Source organism: Scyliorhinus canicula, chromosome 24 (assembly GCF_902713615.1).
Source record: "Scyliorhinus canicula chromosome 24, sScyCan1.1, whole genome shotgun sequence".
Taxonomy (NCBI): domain Eukaryota; kingdom Metazoa; phylum Chordata; class Chondrichthyes; order Carcharhiniformes; family Scyliorhinidae; genus Scyliorhinus; species Scyliorhinus canicula.
Genome location: NC_052169.1, coordinates 5484618 through 5511151, shown reverse-complemented (window position 1 = coordinate 5511151; position 26534 = coordinate 5484618). Strand labels below are relative to the sequence as shown.

General features: G+C 51.3%; 2 protein-coding genes and 1 non-coding gene across 5 annotated transcripts in view; 1 reads left to right on the top strand and 2 right to left on the bottom strand.

Annotated features, from left to right (window-relative positions):
* pgpep1l (pyroglutamyl-peptidase I like) overlaps positions 1 to 26534 on the top strand; it is a 42430-nt gene that overhangs the window by 64 nt on the left and 15832 nt on the right. The gene's annotated exons all lie outside the window — the stretch shown is intronic.
* Positions 5091 to 5164, bottom strand: trnai-aau. Its single transcript has one exon. It is a non-coding gene; the product is annotated as a tRNA-Ile (tRNA).
* On the bottom strand, positions 5977 to 26496 carry fam169b (family with sequence similarity 169 member B). Of its 3 annotated transcripts, none has more exons than XM_038784448.1 (9): positions 26434 to 26496; positions 20274 to 20425; positions 19914 to 20013; positions 16503 to 16588; positions 14265 to 14436; positions 12027 to 12209; positions 10992 to 11120; positions 8655 to 8776; positions 5977 to 6468 (listed from the first exon to the last, which is right to left on the bottom strand). In XM_038784448.1, the coding sequence occupies exons 1-9, from the start codon at positions 26462 to 26464 to the stop codon at positions 6250 to 6252; spliced, it is 1194 nt and encodes a 397-aa protein (XP_038640376.1). In that variant the 5' UTR covers positions 26465 to 26496; the 3' UTR covers positions 5977 to 6249. The 3 variants fall into 3 exon arrangements, with proteins under 3 accessions (XP_038640376.1, XP_038640377.1, XP_038640379.1); XM_038784449.1 differs by having other exon boundaries at positions 20289 to 20425; XM_038784451.1 differs by lacking the exon at positions 12027 to 12209.

Sequence of the window (26534 nt, the reverse complement as noted above, 5' to 3'; positions counted from 1 at the left end):
GGGCACATGGGGAAAAGTCCCCAGAAATTACCGCCTCTCCAACCTAGTCCTTCAGTGCAAAAGAAGAACCTCCGTCAGATATAAAGGAGTTGCTGGCTGAACCCACCGCGGTGTATAATCAGGGAGATACTGCCACCTGCTGGGCCTCCCTGCTGTGCGAGATGGTTTCAAAATGAATTGTTTGAAATGAGAGGGGGAACCGGCAGCTAAGCTCCAATCCATTCTTCTCTGCAAGTCTCGCTGTCAGGTCAGGAGTTTTTCAGGGACTGTTTTTAATAATCTTTATTGTCACAAGTGGGCTTACATTAACACAAGTTATTGTGAAAAGCCCCTAGTCGCCACACTCCGGCGCCTGTTCGGGTACACAGAGGGAGAATTCAGAATGTCCAATTCACCCAACAAGCACGTCTTTCGGGACTTGTGGGAGGAAACCGGAGCGGCCGGAGGAAACCCACGCAGGCACGGGGAGAACTCCGCACAGACAGTGACCCGAGCTGGGAATCGAACCTGTGACCTTGGCGCTGTGCTAACCACTGTGCTACCGTGCTGCCCAATTTGTGAGGGAAGATTACACAAGTTGGACTTGCTTCCTTTAGCTAAGAGGATGGGTGTTGAGTTTGGGAGTTTGAACATAGAACATTCAGTGCAGAAGGAGGCCATTCGGCCCATCGAGTCTGCACCGACCCACTTAAGCCCTCACTCACTCTGTCCCGGTAACCCACTAACCCCTCCTAACCTTTCTTGGCCACTAAGGACAATTTAGCGTGGCCAATCCACCTAACCTGCACCTCTTTGGACTGTGGGAGGAAACCAGAGCACCCGGAGGAAACCCACCGGGGAGAACGTGCAGACTCCGCACAGACAGTGACCCAGCGGGGAATCGAACCCAGGACCCTGGCGCTGTGAAGCCGCGTGCACTACCGCGCCTCCCGTTGGCAGAGGAGATTGAGTAAACGAATATGGTGCAGAACGCTCACCATGGAAAATGGTTCAAATACAAGCTTTAGAAACTGGGACAATAGGAAAAAGAGGCTACTAAACTCAATGGAATAAGTTCCCGGAGAAAGTATTGAAAGGGAGGAAGCTCGGGAGGGAGGCAAGGAGGAGGGTGGCTGCGAGGAAGGGAGGGGCTCGACGTATATAAATGTTTTTCCTCATGTTGTTTTTGCTGCTTCTGCCAATTATCTTGAATCCGTTCCCATCGCTCCACCATTGGGAGCAGTTTCTCCCGTTCCACTTTGTCCAGAACCCTCATGGTTTTGAACACCTTGATCCTCTCAACCTCCTATTTTCCACAAGAACAACAGTCTTGACGTGACCTAATATACCTTCGCAGCTTAATGGCAGCTATTCCACCAGGAAAGGCATGTGCAACTGATGGATTATACATGATCACATAGGATATGGAGCATAGAAACAGGCACAACCCAACAGTCTATACTGAACCTTATGTTCCATTCAAGCCCCCCACCCCCTCCCCAACCATTTACTTGCTGCCTGGGTTAAATCCCGCTCGGCTATGTTCAACTCCAATGTCCTTGTCTCAATCCATCACCCCATTGTGGACCAGAGTTGCTGAGCATTTATTTATGTCTCTTTTGAACTTATCTCACCCCCTCCCCCTCCTTGTCCCTATTCAATTTGCATTAATTGTTTCTCTTCCTTATTTGCATTTTAATTGCTCCATTTTAGGCTCTTCCGTTCCCCCCGGTGTGCACCAGTCTCCTGGCTAAAATCAGACAGAATGAGATCTGGCTGCTTCTGTGTTCAGCTGCCTGCATCACCCAGGTCATTGGGAAAGCTGACCCAACGCGATTCTAATCTGTCACTGGCTGCCTGAACTGCTGACAGCACATGGACAGCCAATCAGCAAAGTGTTGCCAACAAACTACACACCAAATCAGAAGGTGGAATGTAGGGCGCGATTGAGCTAAACGGGAACAGAGTCCCATAGCGAACACGTTTAACCGCGTGTTTCCTGGCGCTCGCAGTTACCTAACGTCACTCTGGTTGGATATGGAGCCTCAGCAAGACCGCACTTTGCCCTGTTTCCTGCACTGAGGCACTCCGCTGTGCAGCGAGATGCCATCCTGATCTCTGGAGCCCCCGATTCGAATCCCGGACCCCCCCCCCCCCCCCTTTCCAAGCCACAACTCACTAGATCCCCAGGTCCCATCCCCCCCCCCCCTCAACACCCACACAGGGCAGCCCTGGCCTGATCATCATGTGCCCCTGCCAGCTGGGCACCTTGGCAGCACCAACCTGGTACCCTAGCCGTGCCCCTGCCAGCTGGGTATCTTGGCAGTGCCAACCTGGTACCCTAGCCATGCCCCTGCCAGCTGGGCATCTTGGCAGCACCAACCTGGAAACCTAGCCATGCCCCTGCCAGCCTGGCAGTGCCAACCTGGTACCCTAGCCATGCCCCTGCCAGCTGGGTATCTTGGCAGCACCAACCTGGAAACCCAGCCATGCCCCTGCCAGCCTGGCATCTTGGCAGTGCCAACCTGGTACCCTAGCCATGCCCCTGCCAGCCTGGCATCTTGGCAGTGCCAACCTGGTACCCTAGCCATGCCCCTGCCAGCACCAACCTGGTACCCTAGCCGTACCCCTGCCAGCTGGGCATCTTGGCAGTGCCAGGCCGGCACCCAGGTGGCACTGCCAAGGTGCCCAGGTGGCACCAGCACAGCCAGGGTACCACCCTGCTCATTGGGCAAACATCCGATCCCCTGGGAGACCCCCACCAGTGCCACTCCACCTGGTCCCCGTTTGTGGAGACCAGCACTGAACCGAGCTCACCTGAGGGGAAGGGGAGAGATCCCACGCCTCGGGTGCCTCGGGAATCTGCATTTTACGATGAGACCAGCTGCCTCACTCTAACACGCAGATTTGCCGAAAAGTACATCGCAACGTCCCGTGAGATCACCTTTGATCTCGCCGAGGCTTTGCGAGCCGTATAGATCCTGGGAGCCGGATCTCCCGGCTTTTATCGGATACTCTGCGACGGGGCGCGATGCTTTACCGGGGGGTGGGTGGGGGGCAGCGTGTCCGTTGGATCGTGCCTGTGACGTATCAGCAAGTTGACAAAACTATGGCTCAATGGCGGCAAGGATTTAAGATTTGCTTACGGTGTTCGTGGCTACATTGTACAGCCCTGAGGAGCTCACAACAGCTCCTGGCCCAGGAGGAGGCTCCTGGATGACTACGTCGACATCACAGACATCCTTGTGACCTACGGCCTTCTTAAACCAATTGGAAAGCAAAGCAACTCATGACCCAATTGGATGATGCCTGACTGACAACCCAACAGCCTTTTCCTCTATTTTCAATATTTCTATACCCGGTGAAGAGAAAAGTTCAAAGGAATGTTTTGAAAATCTGTATTTTTTAATGTTCCAATGGTTGTTCTCCAGGGTTGCGCACAGTAGCGTCCTGGAGATTGACCTTCAATTCCTGGAGATTCCCGGTCAATCCTGAAGAGTTGGGAAGCCCAATATAGAAACGCAATTCGCCGTTACGTTTGCCAACTAGCGAGGTGGTGGTGCCCCTTTAAGACGCTTTACGACGTGCCTTGGTGCGTTTCCCGGCTGGGCAGGTGGCAGCTTTCTTGGCAGGCGCTCTCCAGAGATGGTTCAGTGCTGTCCATCACGGAATGGGGATGTCAGGTTTGAACTTGAGTGGTGTCTGCCCGATGTTCAGTCAGTCTCTCTCCGGAGCATACCGCCAGTCGACAGGATCAGACTGAAATACTTCAGCTTTCAGACGCTTTCGAAGGAGCAGGGGGATTTTTGCAAGGAGACCGGTGCATTCAGTCACAAGATGTTCAGTCTCGTCCAACCCCCTCTCGAAGATGAAAGCTCACTTTGACATTGTTCGAGTTGATGAGTCAGCTGAATATGACAGTGAACCAGTACCAGGACAGTCTGAATATTTCTCACAATGTCCACTAAGCCTGCAAACTCTCTACATTCCTCCTTTACTCTTTGACCATCTGTCCTAATGTCACCTTCTGTCTCCTCGGTATCAGCCCTTTCCACTGAAAGTGCTCAGGGGCTGGTTTAGCTCACTCGGCTAAATCGCTGACTTTTAAAGCAGGCCAGCAGCACGGTTCGATCGCCGGACAGGCGCCGGAATGTGGCGACTAGGGGCTTTTCACAGTAACTTCATTGGAGCCTACTCGTGACAATAAGCGATTTTCATTTCTTATTGTGCGGCACGGCGGCGCAGTGGTTAGCACTGCTGCCTCACGGCACTGGGCACCAGGGTTCGATCCCGGCCCTGGGTCACTGTCTGTCAAGTTTTCACAGTCTCCCCGTGTCTATGTGGGTCTCACCCCCACAACATAAAGATGTGCAGGTTGGGCGGATTGGCCACGCTAAATTGCCCCTTAATTGGAAAAAATGAATTGGGTACTCTAAAAAAAAAGAAAAGTGTTGTTATTAAGCACCAGTTTTGCTGTGTTAAATGCCCCAGGTTATATCAATGAAACAGGTTTGTATGTTTGGATATCTGACTGCAATGGAAAGTCTGTTGACGACTATATGAAATGATTTCATTAAGGTTTGAATTTTGATGTATTTATTGTGTTAGCATCTTCGCTGAGAAACTTATTTTTCACCGATCATCAGTAACTCAACCATTCTTCCTGACTGCACCCAGTCCGCGTTTTTGTATATTTTTGTCAGATTAGTGCCCCGTGAATGTTTTTGCAGCATTCCAGGCGCTATATAAATTCAGCTGCACTCAACCACGTGCTGGAGGGTGGGGGTCGGGGTTAACTGAGTCTTCTCCCAAACTCCAAACACGCACAGGTCTCGAATAATTATCTTCCTCGTGGTTCTCGCAGAGTACGAGCACCTCGGCTAGGGGCGGGACAATTCCATTCAGCATTGGGTAACAGATCGACCAGAGAGAGATCCAATAGTATATACTGCATTTGTAAATAGACCAAGGTTCTTTATTTTACTTGATGCGGACTCCCCGTGTCCTCATTAAAGTGGATCGCCAGCATCTCAGCCACCTTCCTTGGATCTTGATGCTATCTATCACGATCAATGATGTGACCCAGAGAGTTTGTGAGGGGGTTGCTTTGTTGGCCAGTATGGGGATCGAACCCGCGACCTTGGCGTTATTAGCACCACGCTCTAACCCTCTGAGCTAACCGGCCACGAGTGACCCAGAGAGTTGCTAGAAGAACTGAACAATTCACACTTTTCTTTCTTGACCCGAAGGTTGTGATTCTGCAGATGTGGCAGAGTAGATTCCCAATTCCTTCCATGTCCCTCACCATTTGGACCTGTAATTAAAATCCCATCGAGGTGACACTGCCCACCACGTAGCCCACTCGGGATCTGATCCATGGGTCTCTGAAAATGAACAGGTGCTGAAGCTGTCCCAAATTGGAGCCGTCAGTTATGAAAAAGGCCTTATTTATTTCCCAAAATCAAGGAGTGTCCAAACCCACAGCCTAATTCCCTTCAGGTTTAAGGCCTACTTACACGAGGGCAGCCTGTTCCCGTCCATTGTGGGACTTGGTTAGATCCTACGAGGCCTCGGGGCTGTCGGGAAGCCTAAAGGAGGCTTCACTCGTGATTTACCGGCGGGCGAGATATGGCCAGTAGGTCACGCCCTATATGTCTGCAAAAGATGCGATTAAGGGGTTAACAGCTAGGCAGGCTGTGATGTCACTCGTGGGGGAGGGGGGCTGGATCTGTTTTTTAGTTTCGTTTTCAGCCCTGCCCTCTCTCTGTTGTTTTTAGTTTCAGTTTTAGAGTTCTCTGCTGTGGGTTCTGAGGAAAGGAGGTGTGTTTCCCAGACTGACTTCTGAAAGCTTCTCCCTCAAGGGCTTGGTGCATGAATCTCTAAGCCGCTGAGTGTTAACTTTATTCATAAGTGGCATTTGACCAGTGTGTGTGTGTGTGTGTGTGGATTTTGCTAAATTGCAATTTCTGAAGTAGATGTGAAGGTCGAATACATAACGCCTGCGTTAAACATCCCTTTAATAGTATTTCATTGTCTGTGAAACATTTTGAGAGGTGGCAAAAGATGTCATATAAATGCAGGTCTGTCCCGGTTTCTTCAAATCACTTCCGTGTTTGGGTTCCCCAGGAGGTGACTTAAAGGATGGACGTTCTTATCTGAGAGGAAGTGGAAAGCAAGTCAATATAGACCAGTGTTTGTCTCAAAGATTAGACAGAATGCATCGATATGTGACTGGAGGATTGAAGTGTCTGGTTGAAATGTGAATCTTCTTCAGTCACAAAGAGGCGGGGCTGTCAACTTCACTTGTTTTAAATTGGAAGCTTCCAGAAGGCCTGTGTCGCGTCTTCTCCTGCCTGTCGCTGTGTCTGCCTCACTCCGAGCTTCCTCTTTCTTCCCCTCAATCATGTTCGATTCTCCTGAACTCTGACCTGTCAGTGCCTGACTGTCGCTCGCCAGTCCTCCGATCGCTTCAGAAGGTTCCAGAATAACCTGAGATAAATTCACAACAAGCACAGTGAGGTATTTTCTTTATACTTGCTGTTTCATCCTTTCCTCCTTCTTGAAGCACATTTTAAGGTTCTGTTTATTTCCGTACTCAGTTTGAGTTGACTATATTCCCGCAGGAACCCCCCACCCCCCCATGTGTAAAGCTGGATTCTGCCAAATCTATGCTGAGGAGTTGGGCCCTTAGAGCACTCTCTAAATGGGGGAAGTGGCAGGTGTGGCTATCTCAGTTACATTGGATTGAAGATTCTTATATGTGGTTCCTGCACCTGTCAAATACTCCGCTAACCGGGCAGCACGGTGGCGCAGTGGTTAGCACTGCTGCCTCACAGCGCCGCGGACCCGGGCTCGATCCCGGCTCTGGGTCACTGCCCGTGTGGAGTTTGCACATTCTCCCCGTGTCTGCGTGGGTCTCACCCCCACAACCCAAAAAGATGCTACCCAGGCAGCAGGGTAGCATGGTGGTTAGCATAAATGCTTCACAGCTCCAGGGTCCCCGGTTCGATTCCCGGCTGGGTCACTGTCTGTGTGGAGTCTGCACGTCCTCCCCCTGTGTGCGTGGGGTTCCTCCGGGTGCTCCGGTTTCCTCCCACAGTCCAAAGATGTGCGGGTTAGGTGGATTGGCCGTGCTAAATTGCCCGTAGTGTCCTAAAAAAAAAGTAAGGTTAATGGGGGGGGTTGTTGGGTTACGGGTACAGGGTGGATACGTGGGTTTGAGTGGGGTGATCATGGCTCGGCACAACATTGAGGGCTGAAGGGCCTGTTCTGTGCTGTACTGTTCTATGTTCTATGTGCAGGGTAGGTGGATTGGCCACTCTAAATTGCCCCTTAATTGGAAAAAAATAACACTCCTCTAACCAAAAATAAATTCTGCTTTTCAGTATCAGTTACCACATAAAAATACAAAGATACTGGGCGGGATTCTCCCAGCGGGCGGCTAATTGCCGGCGGCGGAGTAAAAACGGGAGTGTTCTACTCCGGCGTCAGCGCCCGTTCTGGGACCCCATTCTGCCGCCCACAGGGGGCTAGGATGGCGCTGGAGCGGCCTCCGCTGCCCCAGCTGCCGATCCCGGCCTGAACCCGGTGCCGCGGGGTCCGCGTGTGCGCAGTTGAGCCGGCGCCAACTGGCGCATGCACAGGGGCCGCCTACCCCGCGGCAGCCCTGACACCAAATGGCGCAGGGCTACTGGGGGCCGGTGCGGAGGAAAGGAGGCCGGGGGGGGGGGGGGGCAGAGAGGCCAGCCCGCCGATCGGGGGGCCCCGATTGCGGGCCAGGCCACTACTGAGGCCGCCCCCATAGACGGACCGCCCCACAAGCATTGCCGAGAATTACGTTGAGGCGGCGTGGTGCGATTCGTGCAGCGCCTCGCCAATTCTCCGGCCCGGCAATGGGGGGGGGGGGGGGTCGGAGAATTCCGGCCACTGTTTGTGTTGAAAAGGTGGCAAATGGTGGATCAAATTTCCCTTTTTACATCCGGTATCAGCAAATTCTGAACTTTAAATAAACCCTCGTTCTGGGAACATGGGCGTCGCTGGCTGGCTGGACCAGACTTTATCGCCCATCCCTTATTGCCCTCGAGAGGGTGGTGTTGAGCTGCCTCCTTGGAGTAGGTACACCCACAGTGCTGTTAGGGAGGGGATTCCAGGATTTTGACCCAACGACAGAGAAGGAGCGGCCGATACATTTCCAAGTCAGGATGACAAGTGGCTCGGAGGGGATCCTGGGGGCTCTCGCGTGCATCTGCTGGGATACTGTGTGTGTGTGTGTGTGTGTGTGTGGGGGGGGGGGGGGGGGGGGGGAACTAGGGAGAACAGTTCCATAAATAAAGAGGTCTCTCATGTAAGACAGAGATGAGGAGGAATTTCTTCCCTCGTCGGCTTGTTTGGAATTCTCTGGTCAGTAGAGGCCGGGTCATTGAATATATTCAAGGCTGAGTTCGCCTGATCTTTGAAGAGAGTTGAGGGATTACGGAGGACGGGGCAGGAAAGTGGTGTTCAGGCCGAATCAGATCCGCCGCGATCTTAGTGACTGGCGGAGTAGGCTCGAGGGGCAGAATGGGCTACGCCTGCTCCTATTTTGTATCTTCTTATTGATCTTCTAGTTGGTAGACTTTGTGGAAGGTTTTGGCTGTTTGCGCTGTGAGTGGTGACGTTTGCGACGCTCTGTCTACCTCAGGGTGTGGATCGCAGGCGTTGGCCCGAGGTGATTGTCCGATTATGTCTCCGTCTGTTGATCCTTGGCTCCTCTCTTCACCTGGGCTGTGAAGCGAGGAGTTCCCGCCTCCCGCGGAGTCTGAAACACAGTTTAAACAAAGACAACGGCAGCTTTACAACAGGATTGGGGCCCATTACTGGGGATCCCCACTCTGCTTGGACTTCCCCTCTCCAACCACCCAACTGGACAAACCATACTGAATAAACCAATGGGTTCAAAGTGCATGGGGGAAAAAGAAAAAATTGGACCCTTCATCGCCCGCTTGGGCGGAGAATGGAGCGCCCCCCGAAAAACGGACGCCGCCCGACCTAGAAGTGCACAAATCCGCGCGAGAGGACTTTCGGCATGCGTCCCAAGATCGTCATGCACTCACGCGACATTCCGGTCGACGGGCGCACGTGGGAGTCGGCCGCCGACCATCGAGCAGACAATTTAGCCCGTTGAGGGCTAAAGATGTGTGACACGTGGTGCGTCTGCTCTCACAGTTGGCGGGAGGACCGATTCGCTGCAAACTCCATCCCGGGGGGGGAGGGACCTAGTGTCCGGGGCTGATACAACATTTTGAAAAAGGTGTCTGGAGACTGAGCTATCGGGCTGAGTCCAGGCAGCACGGTGAAGGATCGCTGCATCTGAATGTGCCACCCAGACAGTATTTGCTGCATTTCCTTCACTGCTACTTAATTTAAACAGGTCAGTCGCTCCCCAAGACAGCCTCTGGCTAGCCAGTGTGAAAGTGAAATCCGGGACATTTTTCACCCACCTACCCTGCACATCTTGGGTTGTGGGGGCGAGACCCACGCAGACACGTGGGAGAACGTGCAAACTCCACACGGACAGTGACCCAGAGCCGGGATCGAACCTCGGCGCCGTGAGGCAGCAGTGCTAACCACTGCGCCACCGTGCCGCCCTAAAAATCTATCGTGGTTAACCCATTTATTCTCTTCTCCCTGCTCGGCTTCCCCGGAAATGTATCCGTCCGATCTGCCCAACCATTGCCTGAGGGAGCGGGTTCCACATCCTCACGTTCTCCTGAAGGGATTTCAGAGACCTGGAGCAGAGAAGTTGGGATTGTTTTCCTTACAGCACAAAACGTCACGGGAATATTTGCTAAAACATCGTTTACCAACCAGAAGTCATCACTTTAAGGTCGCTGGTGAAGTTACTTCACAGGCAATAAAGTACTTTTGAAGGGTCCACGCTGTATTGCAAAGAGGGAGTGCGGCACGGTGCACAATGGTTAGCACTGCTGCTTCACAGCGCCAGGGTCCCGGTTCAATTCCTGCCTTGGGTCACTGTCGGTGCGGAGTCTGCACTTTCTCCCCCGTGTCTGCGTGGGTTTCCTCCGGGTGCTCCGGTTTCCTCCCACAGTCCAAAGATGTGCAGGACAGGTGGATTGGCCTTGCTAAATCGCCCCTCGATGCCCAAACACTGGGTAGGGTTACGGGGATGAGGTGGGGGAGTGGTAGGGGGAATGGGGCCATGGTAGGATGCTCTTCCCAAGGGTCGGTGCAGACCCGATGGGCCGAATGGCCTCCTTCTGCACTGCAGGGATTCTATGATGATTTGCACACAGCAAGATCCCAAAGGCAGCATTGTGATAATGACCTGGATATTGCTGAGTGAAGAGACATCTGGCAGATTAACCAATATTAGTCATCAGGTACTGGGGCCTCAGTTTAATCTCAGAGCTGTAAAACAGCCTCACTGACTGTGCAGCGCTCCCTCAGTACTGCACTGGGAGCGAAGGCCTAGATCTAAATTGAGCATTGTGGATAGCACAAATGCTTCACAGCTCCAGGGTCCCAGGTTCGATTCCGGCTTGGGTCACTGTGCGGAGTCTGCACATCCTCCCCGTGTCTGTGTGGGTTTCCTCCGGGTGCTCCGGTTTCCTCCCACAGTACAAAGATGTGCAGGTTAGGTGGATTGGCCGTGATAAATTGCCCTTAGTGTCCAAAATTGCCCTTAGTGTTAGGTGGGGTTACTGGGTTATGGGAATAGGGTGGAGGTGTTGACCTTGGGTAGGGTGCTCTTTCCAAGAGCTGGTGCAGACTCGATGGGCCGAATGGCCTCCTTCTGCACTGTAAATTCTATGATCTTGTACTCAAGTCTCTGGAGTGACCTTTGAACCCATGGCCTTCTGACTCAGCGATAAGAGTGTTACCCATTGGGCCAATAACACTGGCCTGTACGTTAACATCCCCAACATTATTATGTGCACAGACTGTCCTGTTCCTCGACACTTCCATGGTCTGGGGCCTGGGGTACACATGAAGCATGATAAATAGGAACTCACTGACTGAGGGAACATCTCCCATTTGGATTTGCAGCCACACGTTGACCCTTTGGCTCCAGTCTCCCGGTGCCTCCACTTCCCAGAGACAATCCTGATCCCGGGGCCGTGACGGCAAATACTTGGAACAAACTGGAACAGAAAATGTTACTTTGCAACTCGTCCTCCTCCCCAACCTTCCTCTATCCACCCTCCGCACTAACCCCACAGATAGAGGTCCCCCCCCCCCCCCCCTCCTCCCAGTATCACAACCCCTGGCCGCTCCCCCAGCCCACTCCGTATCTTTATCCAGAGAATCGCTGTCGGGTCGACTCCAGCCCAGCACCAGCCTCACTACACCCTCGCCCGCGGGAGGGAGATCAGAGAGTTCAAGACTGATGGGAGGACGTTGGCCCCAAGAATGTTCCTGGCCCCTATAACGCAAGATAATCCACACCCTGACTCAGCCGCCTGACCGGATTGTTCACAGGTCATCTTTCAGAAAGTATGGGTCATGATGTGTTATGTACTCTGGGATAACACAGGCTGCAACTCGATGCAGCTTTGACCAAAAGATACTCCAGGCTTTGAAGTAAGTTCAATGTAATTTATTGAACCATCAGCACAGTTCTCTATGAGTTCGACTCTCCTGCTAATGTTGCCATAGTAACTCAGTCTAACTAACCAGTCTGCTCTAAGCCATGCGGTGGGTGTGATGCTTCTGATCTGCCCCTGTCCTACTCTCTAAGTGTCGCCTGTGGAAAGAGGAAGAGCATGTGTGCCCTGTCCTTTTATATGGGTTGTTAATGCCCCCTTGTGGTAGTGTCACCTCTACGGGGCGAAACCCACGCAGACACGGGGAGAATGTGCAAACTCCACACGGACAGTGACCCAGAGCCGGGATTCGAACCCGGGTCCTCAGCGCTGTAGGCAGCAATGCTAACCACTGTGCCACCGTGCTGCCCAGGCTCAGATTAAACCTGACCTTCGCTGCTCAATTCAAAACAAATATTGCCCAGCTCGCCGAATGAGGACGTGCACCGGTTTACTGTCTGGTACCTTTATACATGGCTGCAGAAATGGGTCTGCTGATCCCCACAGCCTCATCTTCACAGAAGGTGCAGCAGAAGTCCTGCAGGATCTTCAACGCGATGCCCTGTCGTTGGTGAGTCCGCCTGACAAACACAGTGTCCAACACGGGGAGCTGGTAACACTGGCTGGTGTGGTCAGTGCACAAGCTACCTGGATCAAGGCAAGCAGAGATAATCCCACCACCTCTCATCAACACAAAACACATCTCGGGGGGGGGGGGGGGGGGGGGGGGGCTCCAGAAGAATCAGTAGCCCCCCTCCACCGCCCCCTGGAAGCAGTGATGGGGGTACGTTGGGAAAGCATCAATGATGCTGTGGGATTGAGACCTCGTATCCACAATGGGTGGCCAAAGCCTGTGAGGTTCTCTCCAAGTATCTGTGATGTTGAAGCACCCAGTCTGCTTATAGACCCATAACTACATCACATTAGAACATAGAACAGTACAGCACAGAACAGGCCCGTCGGCCCTCAATGTTGTGCCGAGCCATGATCACCCTACTCAAACCCACGTATCCACCCTATACCCGTAACCCAACAACCCCCCCCCAACCTTACTTTTATTAGAACACTACGGGCAATTTAGCATGGCCAATCCACCTAACCCGCACATCTTTGGACTGTGGGAGGAAACCGGAGCACCCGGAGGAAACCCACGCACACAGGGGGAGGACGTGCAGACTCCACACAGACAGTGACCCAGCCAGGAATCGAACCTGGGACCCTGGAGCTGTGAAGCATTTATGCTAACCACCATGCTACCCTGCAGGACATTATGGCGGTTGAGGTTATTGAGTTAACTCTTGATATGGAGCTCATGACCTGGACCCATTAGCTAATGGGTTAACAGCTATATCTGTTGGTTAATGGGTGGTATGGTGGCACAACGGTTACTGGAAAGAATGTAACTGGAATTAAAGGTCTAATGATGATTGTCGATTGTAGTAAAAACCCAACTGGTTCACCAATGTCTTGTAGGGAAGGAAATTTGTCATTCCTACCTGGGCTGGCCAACACGGGACTCCAGATCCATAGCATTGTGACTCTGAAATGGTCCTAATGAGCCCCTCAGTTCCAGCGAAATTTGGGATAGAGAATGAATGTTGGTCTCGAGCAAACAAAAACGGTGTGGTCTGACCAAACGTATACTCCAAACCGCTTTGCAATAAAGACTGACGCACGATTAGCTTGGCCGAACTTGGACCATCCCGCAGTTATCTCGTCTACATTTGTTTGGAAATCCCAGTCACCTCATGTCAGAGCAGAACCAGCAAGTTATTCCGATTACAACCTGGACAATTCCTCGGAATGTCCTGTGGGATCAGCCACAGGAATGTCGATTGGTGAGGTCACACCTGGAGTATTGTGGGCAGTTTTGGTGCCCTTCTCTGAGGAAGGATGTTGTTGCTATGGAGGGAGGGCAGCGAAGGTTTACCAGGCTGATTCCTGGGATGGCGGGACTGTCACATGAGGAGAGACTAAGTCAGTGAGGATTATATTCATTGGAGTTTAGAAGAGTGGGACGGGATCTCATAGAAACGTACAAATTTCTGACAGGATTAGACAGGCTGGATTCACTGCTGCCTCACTGGGCCAGGGTCCCAGGTTCGATTCCGGCTTGGGTCACTGTCTGTGCGGAGTCTGCACGCTCTCCCCGTGTCTGCGTGGGTTTCCTCCGGGTGCTCCAGTTTCCTCCCACAGTCCAAGGATGTGCAGGTTAGGTGGATTGGCCATTGGTAGGGTGCTCTTTCGAAGAGTTGGTGATGACCCAAAGGGCCGAATGGCATTCTACTGTACTGCAGGGATTCTATGATTCTATCTCATGACCTATAGGCATTAGTTAATGGGTTAACACATAAGATAGAGCTGTGAGTTAATGGGTTAATTCATCACCTAGAGGCATTAGTCAATGAACTAATTCATTATCTAGAGCTGTTAGTTATTGAATTAACTCATGATTTAGTAGTGCTAATCAATGCGTTAAGTTAGAATCTAGAGAAGCTAGTTAATGAGTTATCTAATGACCTAGAGGTATTAGTTGTTGAGTTAACTCCTGGTCTAAAGGTTATTAGTACGTGCATTCGTTTCTGATTTAAAGGTGTTTTGGTTGCTGGGTTAGGGAATCGGGTTAACAGGGTAAGGAGCAGTTTGACTGGAGTTGACCGGGATATGAAGACAGCCCCGTTACTGGGTGAAATGATTAGTTACCTTTCTGCTGCACAGTGTAAAATCCCACTGCCTCACCATCCTTCCAAAAAACCTTTGCAAACTGGTTTGCTGAATGATGAAGAAACAGAGGGTTTCCCGGGAGAAATTCCCTTTTCCGATAGATGATCCGATTCAGCAGGTAAAGCACAATCTGCTCTGCGACTGATTGTACCTGAAACCATCCACAAAAGAGTCTGTCTGTGCTCAATACAAACTGGATCTAATCTCAGTGTCTGTACTCAATACAAACTGGATCTAATCTCAGTGTCTGTACTCAATACAAACTGGATCTAATCTCAGTGTCTGTACTCAATACAAACTGGATCTAATCTCAGTGTCTGTACTCAATACAAACTGGATCTAATCTCAGTGTTCACAATACAAACTGGATCTAATCTCAGTGTCTGTACTCAATACAAACTGGATCTAATCTCAGTGTCTGTACTCAATACAAACTGGATCTAATCTCAGTGTCTGTACTCAATACAAACTGGATCTAATCTCAGTGTCTGTGCTCAATACAAACTGGATCTAATCTCAGTGTCTGTACTCAATACAAACTGGATCTAATCTCAGTGTCTGTATTCAATACAAACTGGATCTAATCTCAGTGTCTGTACTCAATACAAACTGGATCTAATCTCAGTGTTCGCAATACAAACTGGATCTAATCTCAGTGTCCGTGCTCAATACAAACTGGATCTAATCTCAGTGTCTGTGCTCAATACAAACTGGATCTAATCTCAGTGTCTGTGCTCAATACAAACTGGATCTAATCTCAGTGTCCGTGCTCAATACAAACTGGATCTAATCTCAGTGTCTGTGCTCAATACAAACTGGATCTAATCTCAGTGTCTGTACTCAATACAAACTGGATCTAATCTCAGTGTCTGTACTCAATACAAACTGGATCTAATCTCAGTGTCTGTACTCAATACAAACTGGATCTAATCTCAGTGTCTGTGCTCAATACAAACTGGATCTAATCTCAGTGTCTGTGCTCAATACAAACTGGATCTAATCTCAGTGTTCACAATACAAACTGGATCTAATCTCAGTGTCTGTGCTGAATACAAACTGGATCTAATCTCAGTGTCTGTACTCAATACAAACTGGATCTAATCTCAGTGTTCGCAATACAAACTGGATCTAATCTCAGTGTCTGTACTCAATACAAACTGAATCTAATCTCAGTGTCTGTGCTCAATACAAACTGGATCTAATCTCAGTGTTCGCAATACAAACTGGATCTAATCTCAGTGTCTGTACTCAATACAAACTGGATCTAATCTCAGTGTGTGCTGAATACAAACTGGATCTAATCTCAGTGTCTGTACTCAATACAAACTGGATCTAATCTCAGTGTTCGCAATACAAACTGGATCTAATCTCAGTGTCCGTGCTCAATACAAACTGGATCTAATCTCAGTGTCTATGCTCAATACAAACTGGATCTAATCTCAGTGTCTGTACTCAATACAAACTGGATCTAATCTCAGTGTCCGTGCTCAATACAAACTGGATCTAATCTCAGTGTCTGTGCTCAATACAAACTGGATCTAATCTCAGTGTCTGTGCTCAATACAAACTGGATCTAATCTCAGTGTTCACAATACAAACTGGATCTAATCTCAGTGTCTGTGCTCATTACAAACTGGATCTAATATCAGTGTTCACAATACAAACTGGATCTAATCTCAGTGTCTGCTCAATAGAAACTGGATCTAATCTCAGTGTCTGTGCTCAATACAAACTGCACCTTCTCAATCCCGTGTTGAGTATTTCCCAGTCGCCCTCACACGCTGTTTGGGGGGTGCCCGTGTTTGGGATGTGTTCTGGCTGATATGGAATATCCTTCAAATCCACCGCTCGTCAGAATGTGCGCATCTGGGTTCTGAGTGCCCTCTTGTAGCCTATTGACAGTGGCAGCTTGGTGCCTGCCCATCCTTTGGGCATGGGCATGCTATTTGACTCTGGTGGCATCACCCTCTCCACAGCTAAAGCTCCAGAATCCAGCAGGAGTCACCGTGAAGAAGGAGGAAACTGGCCTGACTTGCTGAGGGGTCCTAATGACTGGGGGGGGGGGGGTGTCTGCCTGAACGGACCACAACACAGAGCGCAGCACTGATCCCAGCCATACTGTGAGCCATTGACTGGACACGAGTCCTCGACACCTCCTCCCCCCCCCCCCCCCCCCCCCTTAGCCTCCATAAAGCATGCGCCCAGCGCGAGGTTCACCTGTACCAGCTCCCGCCTGGCACTGTTGGAGGTCCTGAGGGTATCGGCCAACGACCACCACCTTCCACCCAGATACAGAGCGACCACTAGGAAAACGGGAAATATGGAAGAAATATTCAGTGACAGAACCAATCAGCCGGGCCCCGGATAAGGTCGCCAATTGCGATTAAACGTATTCCTGGAGATTTCACCACATAACTCGCCTCCCACGCTCCAGCACTTTGCTGCACCTCCATCCTCGTGGCGTACTGCGTCTCGCACCATATAGAAAGCCAAAAAATGTATTCCCCGATTGAACGGTGCCTGACTGTCGACTAAACAGCCTCCCCGCCCCTTGGGGTCTCTCACACTCCAGCCCATCATCTTCAGGCCCTTGGGACTTGGGAAGGTCCAACTCTCTGGTTGTGTTTCACATTGGATGGGAGGAATGTTATAGAAGGAGTGGAGCAGAACAGGAGGTCAGTGATTGGTGGGAGCTGGGAGAGACGTGTAGGGAGCGAGGCAGAGGAAGTGGTTGTGGGACAGGTGATGAATACGAGTGTGACAGAATATTCTCCACGGTTGGAATATTTTTCACCATGGGTGAAGCTGCAACAACACTCAAGAAGCTCAACACCATCCAGGACAAAGCAGCCCCGCTTGATTGGCACCCCTTCCGCAAACATTCAAACCCTCTATACCGACGCACAACGACAGCCGTGTGTACCATCTACAAGATGCACTGCAGCAACTCACCAAGGCTCCTTAGGCAGCACCTTCCAAAACCCACGACCGCTACCATCTAGAAGGACAAGAGCAGCAGATACCTGGGAACCCCACCACCTGGAGGTTCCTCTACAGGTCATTCACCACCCTGACTTGGGAATATATCGGCTGCTCCTTCACTGTCACTGGGGCAAAATCCTGGAACTCCCTCCCTAACAGCACAGTGGGTGTACCTACACCAAACGGACTGCAGCGGTTCAGGAAGGCAGCTCACCACCACCTTCTCAAGGGGTAATTAAGGATGGCCAATAAATGCTGGGCCCAAACAGGAATGAATTTCTGCAGGGCGGTACGGTGGCGCAGTGGTTAGCACTGCAGCCTCACGGCGCCGAGGTCCCAGGTTCGAATCCTGGCCCTGGGTCACTGTCCGTGTGGAGTTTGCACATTCTCCCCGTGTTTGCGTGGGTTTCGCCCCCACAACCCAAAGATGTGCAGGGTAGGTGGATTGGCCACGTTAAATTGCCCCTTAATTGGAAAAAATGAATTGGGTACTTTTGAATTTATTTTAAAAAAGGAATGGATTTTTGCAATAACTGCAGCAAAGTTTAGTGAAGCCAAGACCCCCATTTATTAAACAGTTGGACAGGAATTTGGATGGTCTAGAAGGGTGGCTGAATAGGCTTTCTTTAATATCAGCCCAGAGCAGCAACTCTGGGAGAGCGAGGGGATTAAAGAGGGAAACTGCAGAACCCCTATCCCTGGACCTGACCACTGTCTTCGTGGGTCTGATTGTTTCTGCACAGCCCTCTGCCACCATCTGCTGGTAATAATTGTGCATTGCGTCAAACGCTTAAAAACACTTTCTCAGTTGGGCGAAGGGCTGGACAGGGGGGCAGGGTGTGGGGGAGTTTTCAGGGTGGGGGGTGGGGGTGGGGGGGTACAGTAGAGGGGTGGGTTAGGATAGAAGCTGATGGCTCGGTAACCTGTACAGAGAGTGAGGGAGGGAGCGGAGGAGATACACAGTTGGGGAAGTTTGACTGCGGGGGAGGATATGTTGAAGGGGGGAGGAGGAGGAAAGAGGTAAGGGCGTGGGGCAGGATGTCAGAGCTCAGGACGAAAGAGGAATGACAATCGAGAGAAACAGCGGCTGCAATTTTAAAACAAAGCACTGGGGATGCTGGAGGTTGCAGGGTGGCACAGTGGTTAGCACTGTTGCGTCACTGCTCCGGGGTCCCAGTTTCGATTCCCGGCTTGGGTCACTGTCTGTGCGGAGTCTGCACGTTCTCCCCGTGTGTGCGTGGGTTTCCTCCGGGTGCTCCAGTTTCCTCCCACAGTCCAAAGATGTGCAGGTTAGGTGGATTGGCCATGCTAAATTGCCCTTAGTGACCAAAAAGGTTAGGTGGGGTTACTGGGTTACGGGGATAGGGTGGATACGTGGGATTAAGTGGGGCGCTCTTTCCAAGAGCCGGTGGAGACTCGATGGGCTGAACGTTCTCCTTCTGCCCTGTAAATTCTGTGAAACCTGAAATCAAAACAAGAAAATTGCCGAGAATAATCAGCGGATCCGGCATCATCTATGGGGAGAGAAACAGAGCTAGCGTTTCAACTCCAAGTGAGTCTTCTTCAGAGATAGAGAGAGGGAGGAATGTGATGGGTCTAATACTGTTACAGAGGGGGTGGAGCAGGGGGTGCAAAACTGGAGGTCGGTGAGTGGTGGGAGCTGGGGGATTTGACAAAGATGTGTCCGGCACGAGACAGAGGGAGTGTCAGTGGCAGCGTTAAGGACTAAAGAAGGTCCTGATAGTGGTGTAAAGGTAAAATAGCAGAATAATGATAATCGCTTATTGTCACAAGTAGGCTTCAATGAAGTTACTGTGAAAAGCCCCTAGTCGCCACATTCCGGCGCCTGTTCAGGGAGGCCAGTACGGGAATTGAACCCGCGCTGCTGGCCTTGTTCTGTATTACAAGCCAGATGTTTAGTCCACTGTGCTAAATCAGCCCCTATGAGGGGCTGTTTAGCAAAGGGCTAAATCGCTGGCTTTGAAAGCAGACCAAGGCAGGCCAGCAGCACGGTTCGATTCCCGTACCAGCCTCCCTGAACAGGCGCCGGAATGTGGCGACTAGGGGCTTTTCACAGTAACTTCATTGAAGCCTACTTGTGACAATAAACAATTTTAATTTCATTTCATTCTTTCATGTTCCTATGTGTTCATAGGATAAACACGGAGCTTGAGGTGAGTGATGGGGGGGGGGGGGGGGTGTTAGCTATGATATAATAAAGATTTGTGTGTCCAGTACGAGGAGGAATATCGAAGGCTGGACGCCCGCTAATGCGAGCCGGGCTAAAGTCCTGAACTGATGTGACTTCAGTGGAATTTATATCTGTAGCTCTCTTGTGGCATCTAGTGGTGGGCATCAGGTATTACACACACACACAAAAAATTGCTCATGCACTTGAATAATTTCACCCCACCGTTCCCGAGGGGAATTCAACAGTATTCCGGGATGGGATCTGACCGACGCTCAGTACAACTGAAGCATCCGGGTGTTGGAATTGCATTCCCATTGATATACAAGCTAACATCCCATTGGCCTTTCAATTTATTTTTGTATTTGTTTGCTTCTTTTAACTGGCGTGCGCGCACTTCAAACGTTCCGGCTCCCAGTTTGAGAGCTGGAAAGGCAGTGGAGCAAGGCATTACTGACCTGCCTGGTTATCCTGTCGATGGAGAAGGGCCAGGATCCTGTGTTCAGAGACCTCCTTGTGGACATGCAGGAAGGTCACAGCGGATGGTGTTACCGGCAGCTGGAGGGACAGACATGGGGTGTCACTCCGGCAGCAGGGCACTCACACGAGAACTGGCAGGGGAGTTAAGGCCATTCAGCCCATCAGCCATGCTTTACCATTCAACAACAGCGTGGCCGATCTAATTGTGGCCTTAACTCCACTTTCCTGCCTTGCCCCCCCCCCCCCCCCCCTTGTCAATCAAAAGTCCGTCTCACTCAACCTTGAATATATTCGACGACTCCTCTCTGGAGAAGATTGGTTACCTGGTGATTGGTTACCTGTTGATTGGTTACCTGTTCTCCATTGGTTAGACAAAACCACTCAATGGATTCCTCGTCTCCCTCAGAAAGCCTGGATAGGTAGGCCTCAGATGACTGTTTCAAAGCGTCCCAATCTCGGTTGGTTAAGATGTCCACAGGGTAGCTCGTCACTAAAGAGACAACGATTTTTTAAAAACTCAGTACTGCCTTGGTCCCGAGACTTGTGCTGTCAACCGGTCCTTAAGGTCGTGCTCACACCTCCGAGACAGTGCTTGCTTTAGAGATGGAAACGTTTAGGGGAATGCTACATTGTCAGATCACACTTTAAACCAAGGTGCCGACAGCAAGACTGGGTCTGAATGACACCCTTTGTTAAAAATGCATTCTTCCATGGCCGTCACCAGCAAGGTCAACATTTGTTGCCCATCCCTAATTGCCCTTGAACAGGGTGGTTCGCTCGGCCATTTCAGGGGGCAAGTAAGAGTCAACCACATAGCTGTGGGTCTGGAGTCACACGTAGGCCAGACTGGGTAAGGACGACACCTTCCCAAAGAGATTACTGAACCAGATGGAGATCTCATCACCGTTTCATGCTCGCCATGACTGATATTATATTCCAGATTTAGTAATTAATTAATTAAAATTTAGAGTACCCAAATCATTTTTCTAATTAAGGGGCAATTTAGCATGGCCAATCCACCTACCCTGCACATCTTTGGGTTGTGGGGGCGAAACCCACGCAGACACGGGAAGAATGTGCAAACTCCACACGGACAGTGACCCAGAGCCGGGATCGAACCCAGGACCTTGGCGCCGTGAGGCAGCAGTGCTAACCCACTGCGCCACCATGCTGCCCCAGATTTATTAATTGAATTTAAGTTCCGCCAGCTGTTGTGGTGGGATTCGAACCCATGTCGCCAGAGGATCAGTCTGGTCCTCCAGTTTATTATCATCCTCCCCAGCTGGACAGAGGGCAGCGAATTCTCTCTGGTCAACAGCCCTCCCTCAACCCAGACTGTTGCAAGCCGAAGGACATCTTTATTTCTACAGTGACTTGCTGGGAGAGGCTTTTACTGAATGGGTCGGAAAATGTCAGCCACCAGAGGCTGCCTCATGGCTTAGTCACATGACTGCAGAAAGCAAGAGGTGTCAATCAGGCTGGCTACATTTCAAAACCCAAATCCCCCCCCCCCCCCCCCCCCCTTTCATATTGAACAAAAGATACAAACATTCTTTTGGTGAACAAAATGTGTATTCACGATCCTGTGTGACTGCAAGTTGCCCACTAGAACAAAGAACAAAGAAAAGTACAGCACAGGAACAGGCCCTTCGGCCCTCCAAGCCTGTGCTGACCATGCTGCCCGTCTAAACTAAAATCTTCTACACATCCGGGGGCCGTATCCCTCTATTCCCATCCTATTCATGTATTTGTCTAGATGCCCCTTAAACGTCACTATCGTCCCTGCTTCCACCACCTCCTCCGGCAGCGAGTTCCAGGCATCCACTACCCACTGTGTAAAAAAAACTGACCTTGTACATCTCCTCTAAACCTTGCCCCTCGCACTTCTCTAGTACAAAGTTATACTGTCACTTCAAAAGACTAATGTTCAGAAAAGGTACTTTAGAACAAAAGACAATATAATGTACAGGGGTCTCTTCCCATATCCCACATCACTGCATTAGGTATCTGAATATACAAATTTGGTCTGACATTAATGGTTGTAATTCACCCACTGTTCTGATACATTGACAACGTTTGTTCGACTAGTCAGTTTCCGCACATGCGTTGCACACATAGTCTTCAAACTGTGCAGGTCTGTGAATGGAACACACGCGTGTTGACATTGACTGTTCATCTGGGTGATGTTCTTCGTCCAGATTCTGGCCTTGGTTTGGGCCTTGTTGCCTTCGAGACTTGTCGTTCCATTTCGGGTGCTGGAGCCTCTGGGATTGATGGTGCTGTGCTCGGTGAAGCTGGTGACATGCCCTCACCACGACCGACGCAGCGCCGTGATGGAATAGCTTCACCACGACCGGCGCAGCGCCGTGATGGAATAGCTTCACTCATTGTTTGGAAATGTGTGGGTGAATTTGGTTGAATTTTTTTCCAACTTTCGCTTTTGAGTTGCCAACTGTGGAATTGTGGGCCGTCAGTCCCTCCTGGTACCATTGCGTGGCCTCAGATCTCGCACGGCTTGGTTCACTGAAGACTCTGGTTTCAAAAGTATCGACTCAGCTAGAATCTTGTCCTTCAACTTTTCCAGTTCAGCTCCGACTGGGAACGCTATCCTGAGGAATGTTTACCTTTGCCCTGTGCCTCTGCGTTGGCAGGCCATCAGACTGGAATATTGTCTCCCTCTCTCTGGGATCCATCGGAATATAGAAATGTTACAGCGCAGCAAGGAGGCCATTCGGCCCACCTTGTCCACGCCAGCCCTCTGGGGGGGTCTTTCATTGCCATTTGCCTGTTGGAATGTTTAGAGTTTTCTTTTATAAATTTAGAGTACCCAATTCATTTTTTCCAATCAAGGGGCAATTTAGCCTGGCCAATCCACCTACCCTGCACATCTTTTGGGTTGTGGGGGCGAAACCCACGCAAACACGGGGAGAATGGGCAAACTCCACACGGACAGTGACCCAGAGCCGGGATCGAACCTGGGACCTCGGCGCCGTGAGGCAGCAGCGCTAACCCACTGCGCCCCCCCCCCCCCCGTGCTGCCCTGGAATGTTCAGAGTCACCAGCCCAAACTTTAGACCTGCTCCCAGCTGAAACAAGAGGCCGCTGCATCCCCGATCTAGGATCTGGAAGCCCAGCTGTTCACCCTTGCCACTGCATTGGGATAGCAGACTAATTCATCCTCGCAGGAGGAGTCCGGTGTCGTCACACAGCCTCAAGCTAACTTTCGGGGGCTTCAGTTTCGGACCCTCAGGTTGAGCCGCTTCCCACAGATCTGTGAAGGATGCTCCGTTGAGGGGCTGCTATTTCCTGCTCATTTGCTACCCTCCCTCTGCGACCATGATTGCAACACTCACAAACCATTTTGTCTCCAGCAGAGTTGACTGCACCAACTTGTTGAATTGTCCTTGATCAGGCATAGCTGCTATTGTCGCTCCAGTGGCCGTCCCTGTTTTGCTTTTCACTGGCCAGACTCTTGTGCACAAAATGATTTTCCTTCGTGCAGTTAAAACACGACTTTCCCGCTGCTGGATCATTCCTCTTTCCCAGGGCCAGCTCTGCTCCGCATTATTTGCAACCTGCCCTTCCTCTGCAAATGCTCAGCTCTTTTGGCCTGTCTCCCAACATAATGTACCTCCTGCTCTGCTCTGCCATACGTGTGCCATACATGTGTCAGACGTGTACTCCAGCTGACATAAATAAATAAATAAATAATCTTCATTGTCACAAGTAGGCTTACATTAACACTGCGATGAAGTTACTGTGAAAATCCCCTCGTCGCCACATTCCGGCCCCCGTTCGGGTACACAGAGGGAGAATTCAGAATTCTTCGCTGGTACGGGAATTGAACCCGCGCTGCTGGCCTTGTTCTGCATCACAAACCAGCCATCTAGCCCATTGTGCTAAACCAGGCGCAAGATTTCACAACTTCAGCATTTCGACACACGTCTATCACCTTCTTTCGAGTCAGAGTCTCATCTTTCAGCCGCCTTTCTCTCAGCCGTCCAAATTCACACAATTCAGCAAGCGACATTACTGCCGTGACGTTCGGCACACTCTCAGTACTGACCCTCTGACAGTGCAGCACTCCCTCAGTACTGACCCTCTGACAGTGCAGCACTCCCTCAGTACTGACCCTCTGACAGTGCGGCACTCCCTCAGTACTGACCCTCTGACAGTGCGGCACTCCCTCAGTACTGACCCTCTGACAGTGCAGCACTCCCTCAGTACTGACCGTCTGACAGTGCGGTACTCCCTCAGTACTGACCCTCTGACAGTGCACCACTCCCTCAGTACTGACCCTCTGACAGTGCGGCACTCCCTCAGTACTGACCCTCTGACAGTGCAGCACTCCCTCAGTACTGCCCCTCTGACAGTGCACCACTCCCTCAGTACTGACCCTCTGATAGTGCAGCACTCCCTCAGTACTGACCCTCTGTCAGTGCAGCACTCCCTCAGTACTGACCCTCTGACAGTGCAGCGCTCCCTCAGTACTGACCCTCTGACAGTGCAGGACTCCCTCAGTACTGACCCTCTGATAGTGCGGCACTCCCTCAGCACTGACCCTCTGACAGTGCAGCACTCCCTCAGTACTGACCCTCTGACAGTGCAGCACTCCCTCAGTACTGACCCTCTGACAGTGCAGCACTCCCTCAGTACTGACCCTCTGACAGTGCGGCACTCCCTCAGTACTGACCCTCTGACAGTGCGGCGCTCCCTCAGTACTGACCCTCTGACAGTGCAGCACTCCCTCAGTACTGACCCTCTGTCAGTGCAGCACTCCCTCAGTACTGACCCTCTGACAGTGCAGCGCTCCCTCAGTACTGACCCTCTGACAGTGCAGCACTCCCTCAGTCCTGACCCTCTGACAGTGCGGCGCTCCCTCAGTACTGACCCTCTGACAGTGCAGAACTCCCTCAGTACTGACCCTCTGACAGTGCAGCACTCCCTCAGTACTGACCCTCTGACAGTGCAGCACTGCCTCAGTACTGACCCTCTGACAGTGCAGCACTCCCTCAGTACTGACCCTCTGACAGTGCAGCACTCCCTCAGTACTGACCCTCTGACAGTGCAGCACTCCCTCAGTACTGACCCTCTGACAGTGCAGCACTCCCTCAGTACTGACCCTCTGACAGTGCAGCACTCCCTCAGTACTGACCCTCTGACAGTGCAGCACTATCTCTTTACTTTACTGGGCGAGTCAGCCAAGATTATGTGCTCACTGTCAGGAATCTGTGGGAAGACAGCAGCTGATGTGTCCGGCAGGTTGGTTCGATGTGGCGTGCACTCGATGCAGGGAAGTTAGAAACAGACGTCTAACACAGGAGAAGATCCAACATTGTTTTATTCAACGATAGAACTGATAAACATATTCAGCTGTGGGTCGACACTATACTGATCTGACTGGAGACCTAGTAGTAGCCTGGCCAGACTTACTAGCTACTGCATGGTGGGGCTGGTTTAGCACAGGGCTAAATCGCTGGCTTTGAAAGCAGACCAAGACAGGCCAGCAGCACGGTTCGATTCCCGTACCAGCCTCCCCGAACAGGCGCCGGAATGTGGCGACTAGGGGCTTTTCACAGTAACTTCATTTGAAGCCTACTTGTGAGAATAAGCGATTTTCATTTTCATGGTGTTTGCACTGGCTAGCTCGTGGACTCTGACTGTCTCAGTGGCTGGGTCCAGAGAGAGCGGGAAACCTAGCGCCCTCTGGCTTTGTAGTGGGCGTGTCCTGTCTGGTGATTGGCTGCTCTGTGCTGTGTGCTCACTGGTCATCCTGTGTGTCAATCGCTGCCTGTCTGCACTCCATTATGTGCACGAGTAGATATTATGAGAGCGGCCACGCTCCATGGGGCGTGTAATCCAGAGGCCCAGGTTAACACGCTCGGGGTCACAGGTTCAAATCCCCCCCACGGCACTCAGCGAAATTTAAATTTTTAATGAATTAAAATCTGAACCCATCTGGTTCCCGAATGGGGAAGGAAATCTGCCGGCCTTACCCGGTCTGGCCTACACGTGACTCCAGGCCCCACGGCGATGGGGTTGACTCCTGCGCCCTCTGAAATGGCCGAGCGAGACACTGGGATCGAGGGCAATTAATGTTGGGCAACAAATACTGGCCCGGCCAGTGAAAAAATAATATTAAAATTCTCTTGTTAGCACAAGCGAAGGCCTGGTGAGCAGGGTCTAATATTAGGAACTGCTGTCACTCAGTAAAGTCAACAGCCACAGGCAGGCGGAGATCTCTGTTTACAGATTGGGCTCCCGTAACTCCTCTTTAAATCTTGTCTCTGAGTTTGAAAGAGTTGGATTCCTTGAGGGGTTTATTCCCCACCGGCCCACCCACCCCCCCCCAGCAGTGTGTCAGACAGTGACCCCCCCAGCAGTGTGTCAGACAGTGACCCCCCCCCACCCCCCCCCAGCAGTGTGTCAGACAGTGATTTTGTTTGTTCACAAGCCGGTGACGGAGCTGCGGAAGAGAACCCTCTGCTGATAGCTTACCTCGTTCAGTCAGAGTCGGAACGATCTCCATTTCACTGCCACTTCCTTCTCTCTCTCTCTCTCTCTCTCCCGCTCTCCCTCCCTCCCCCCCCCCCCCCCCC

Bases quoted from the DNA above. Each gene is read 5' to 3' on its own strand.
- fam169b (XM_038784448.1), bottom strand. From the start codon at position 26,464: ATGGAGATCGTTCCGACTCTGACTGAACGAG. The intron at 20,426-26,433 runs GTAAGCTATCAG...TTGTCTCTTTAG, and splicing joins TCCGACTCTGACTGAACGAG to TGACGAGCTACCCTGTGGAC. The intron at 16,589-19,913 runs GTCAGTAATGCC...CCGTTTTCCTAG, and splicing joins TCGACAGGATAACCAGGCAG to TGGTCGCTCTGTATCTGGGT.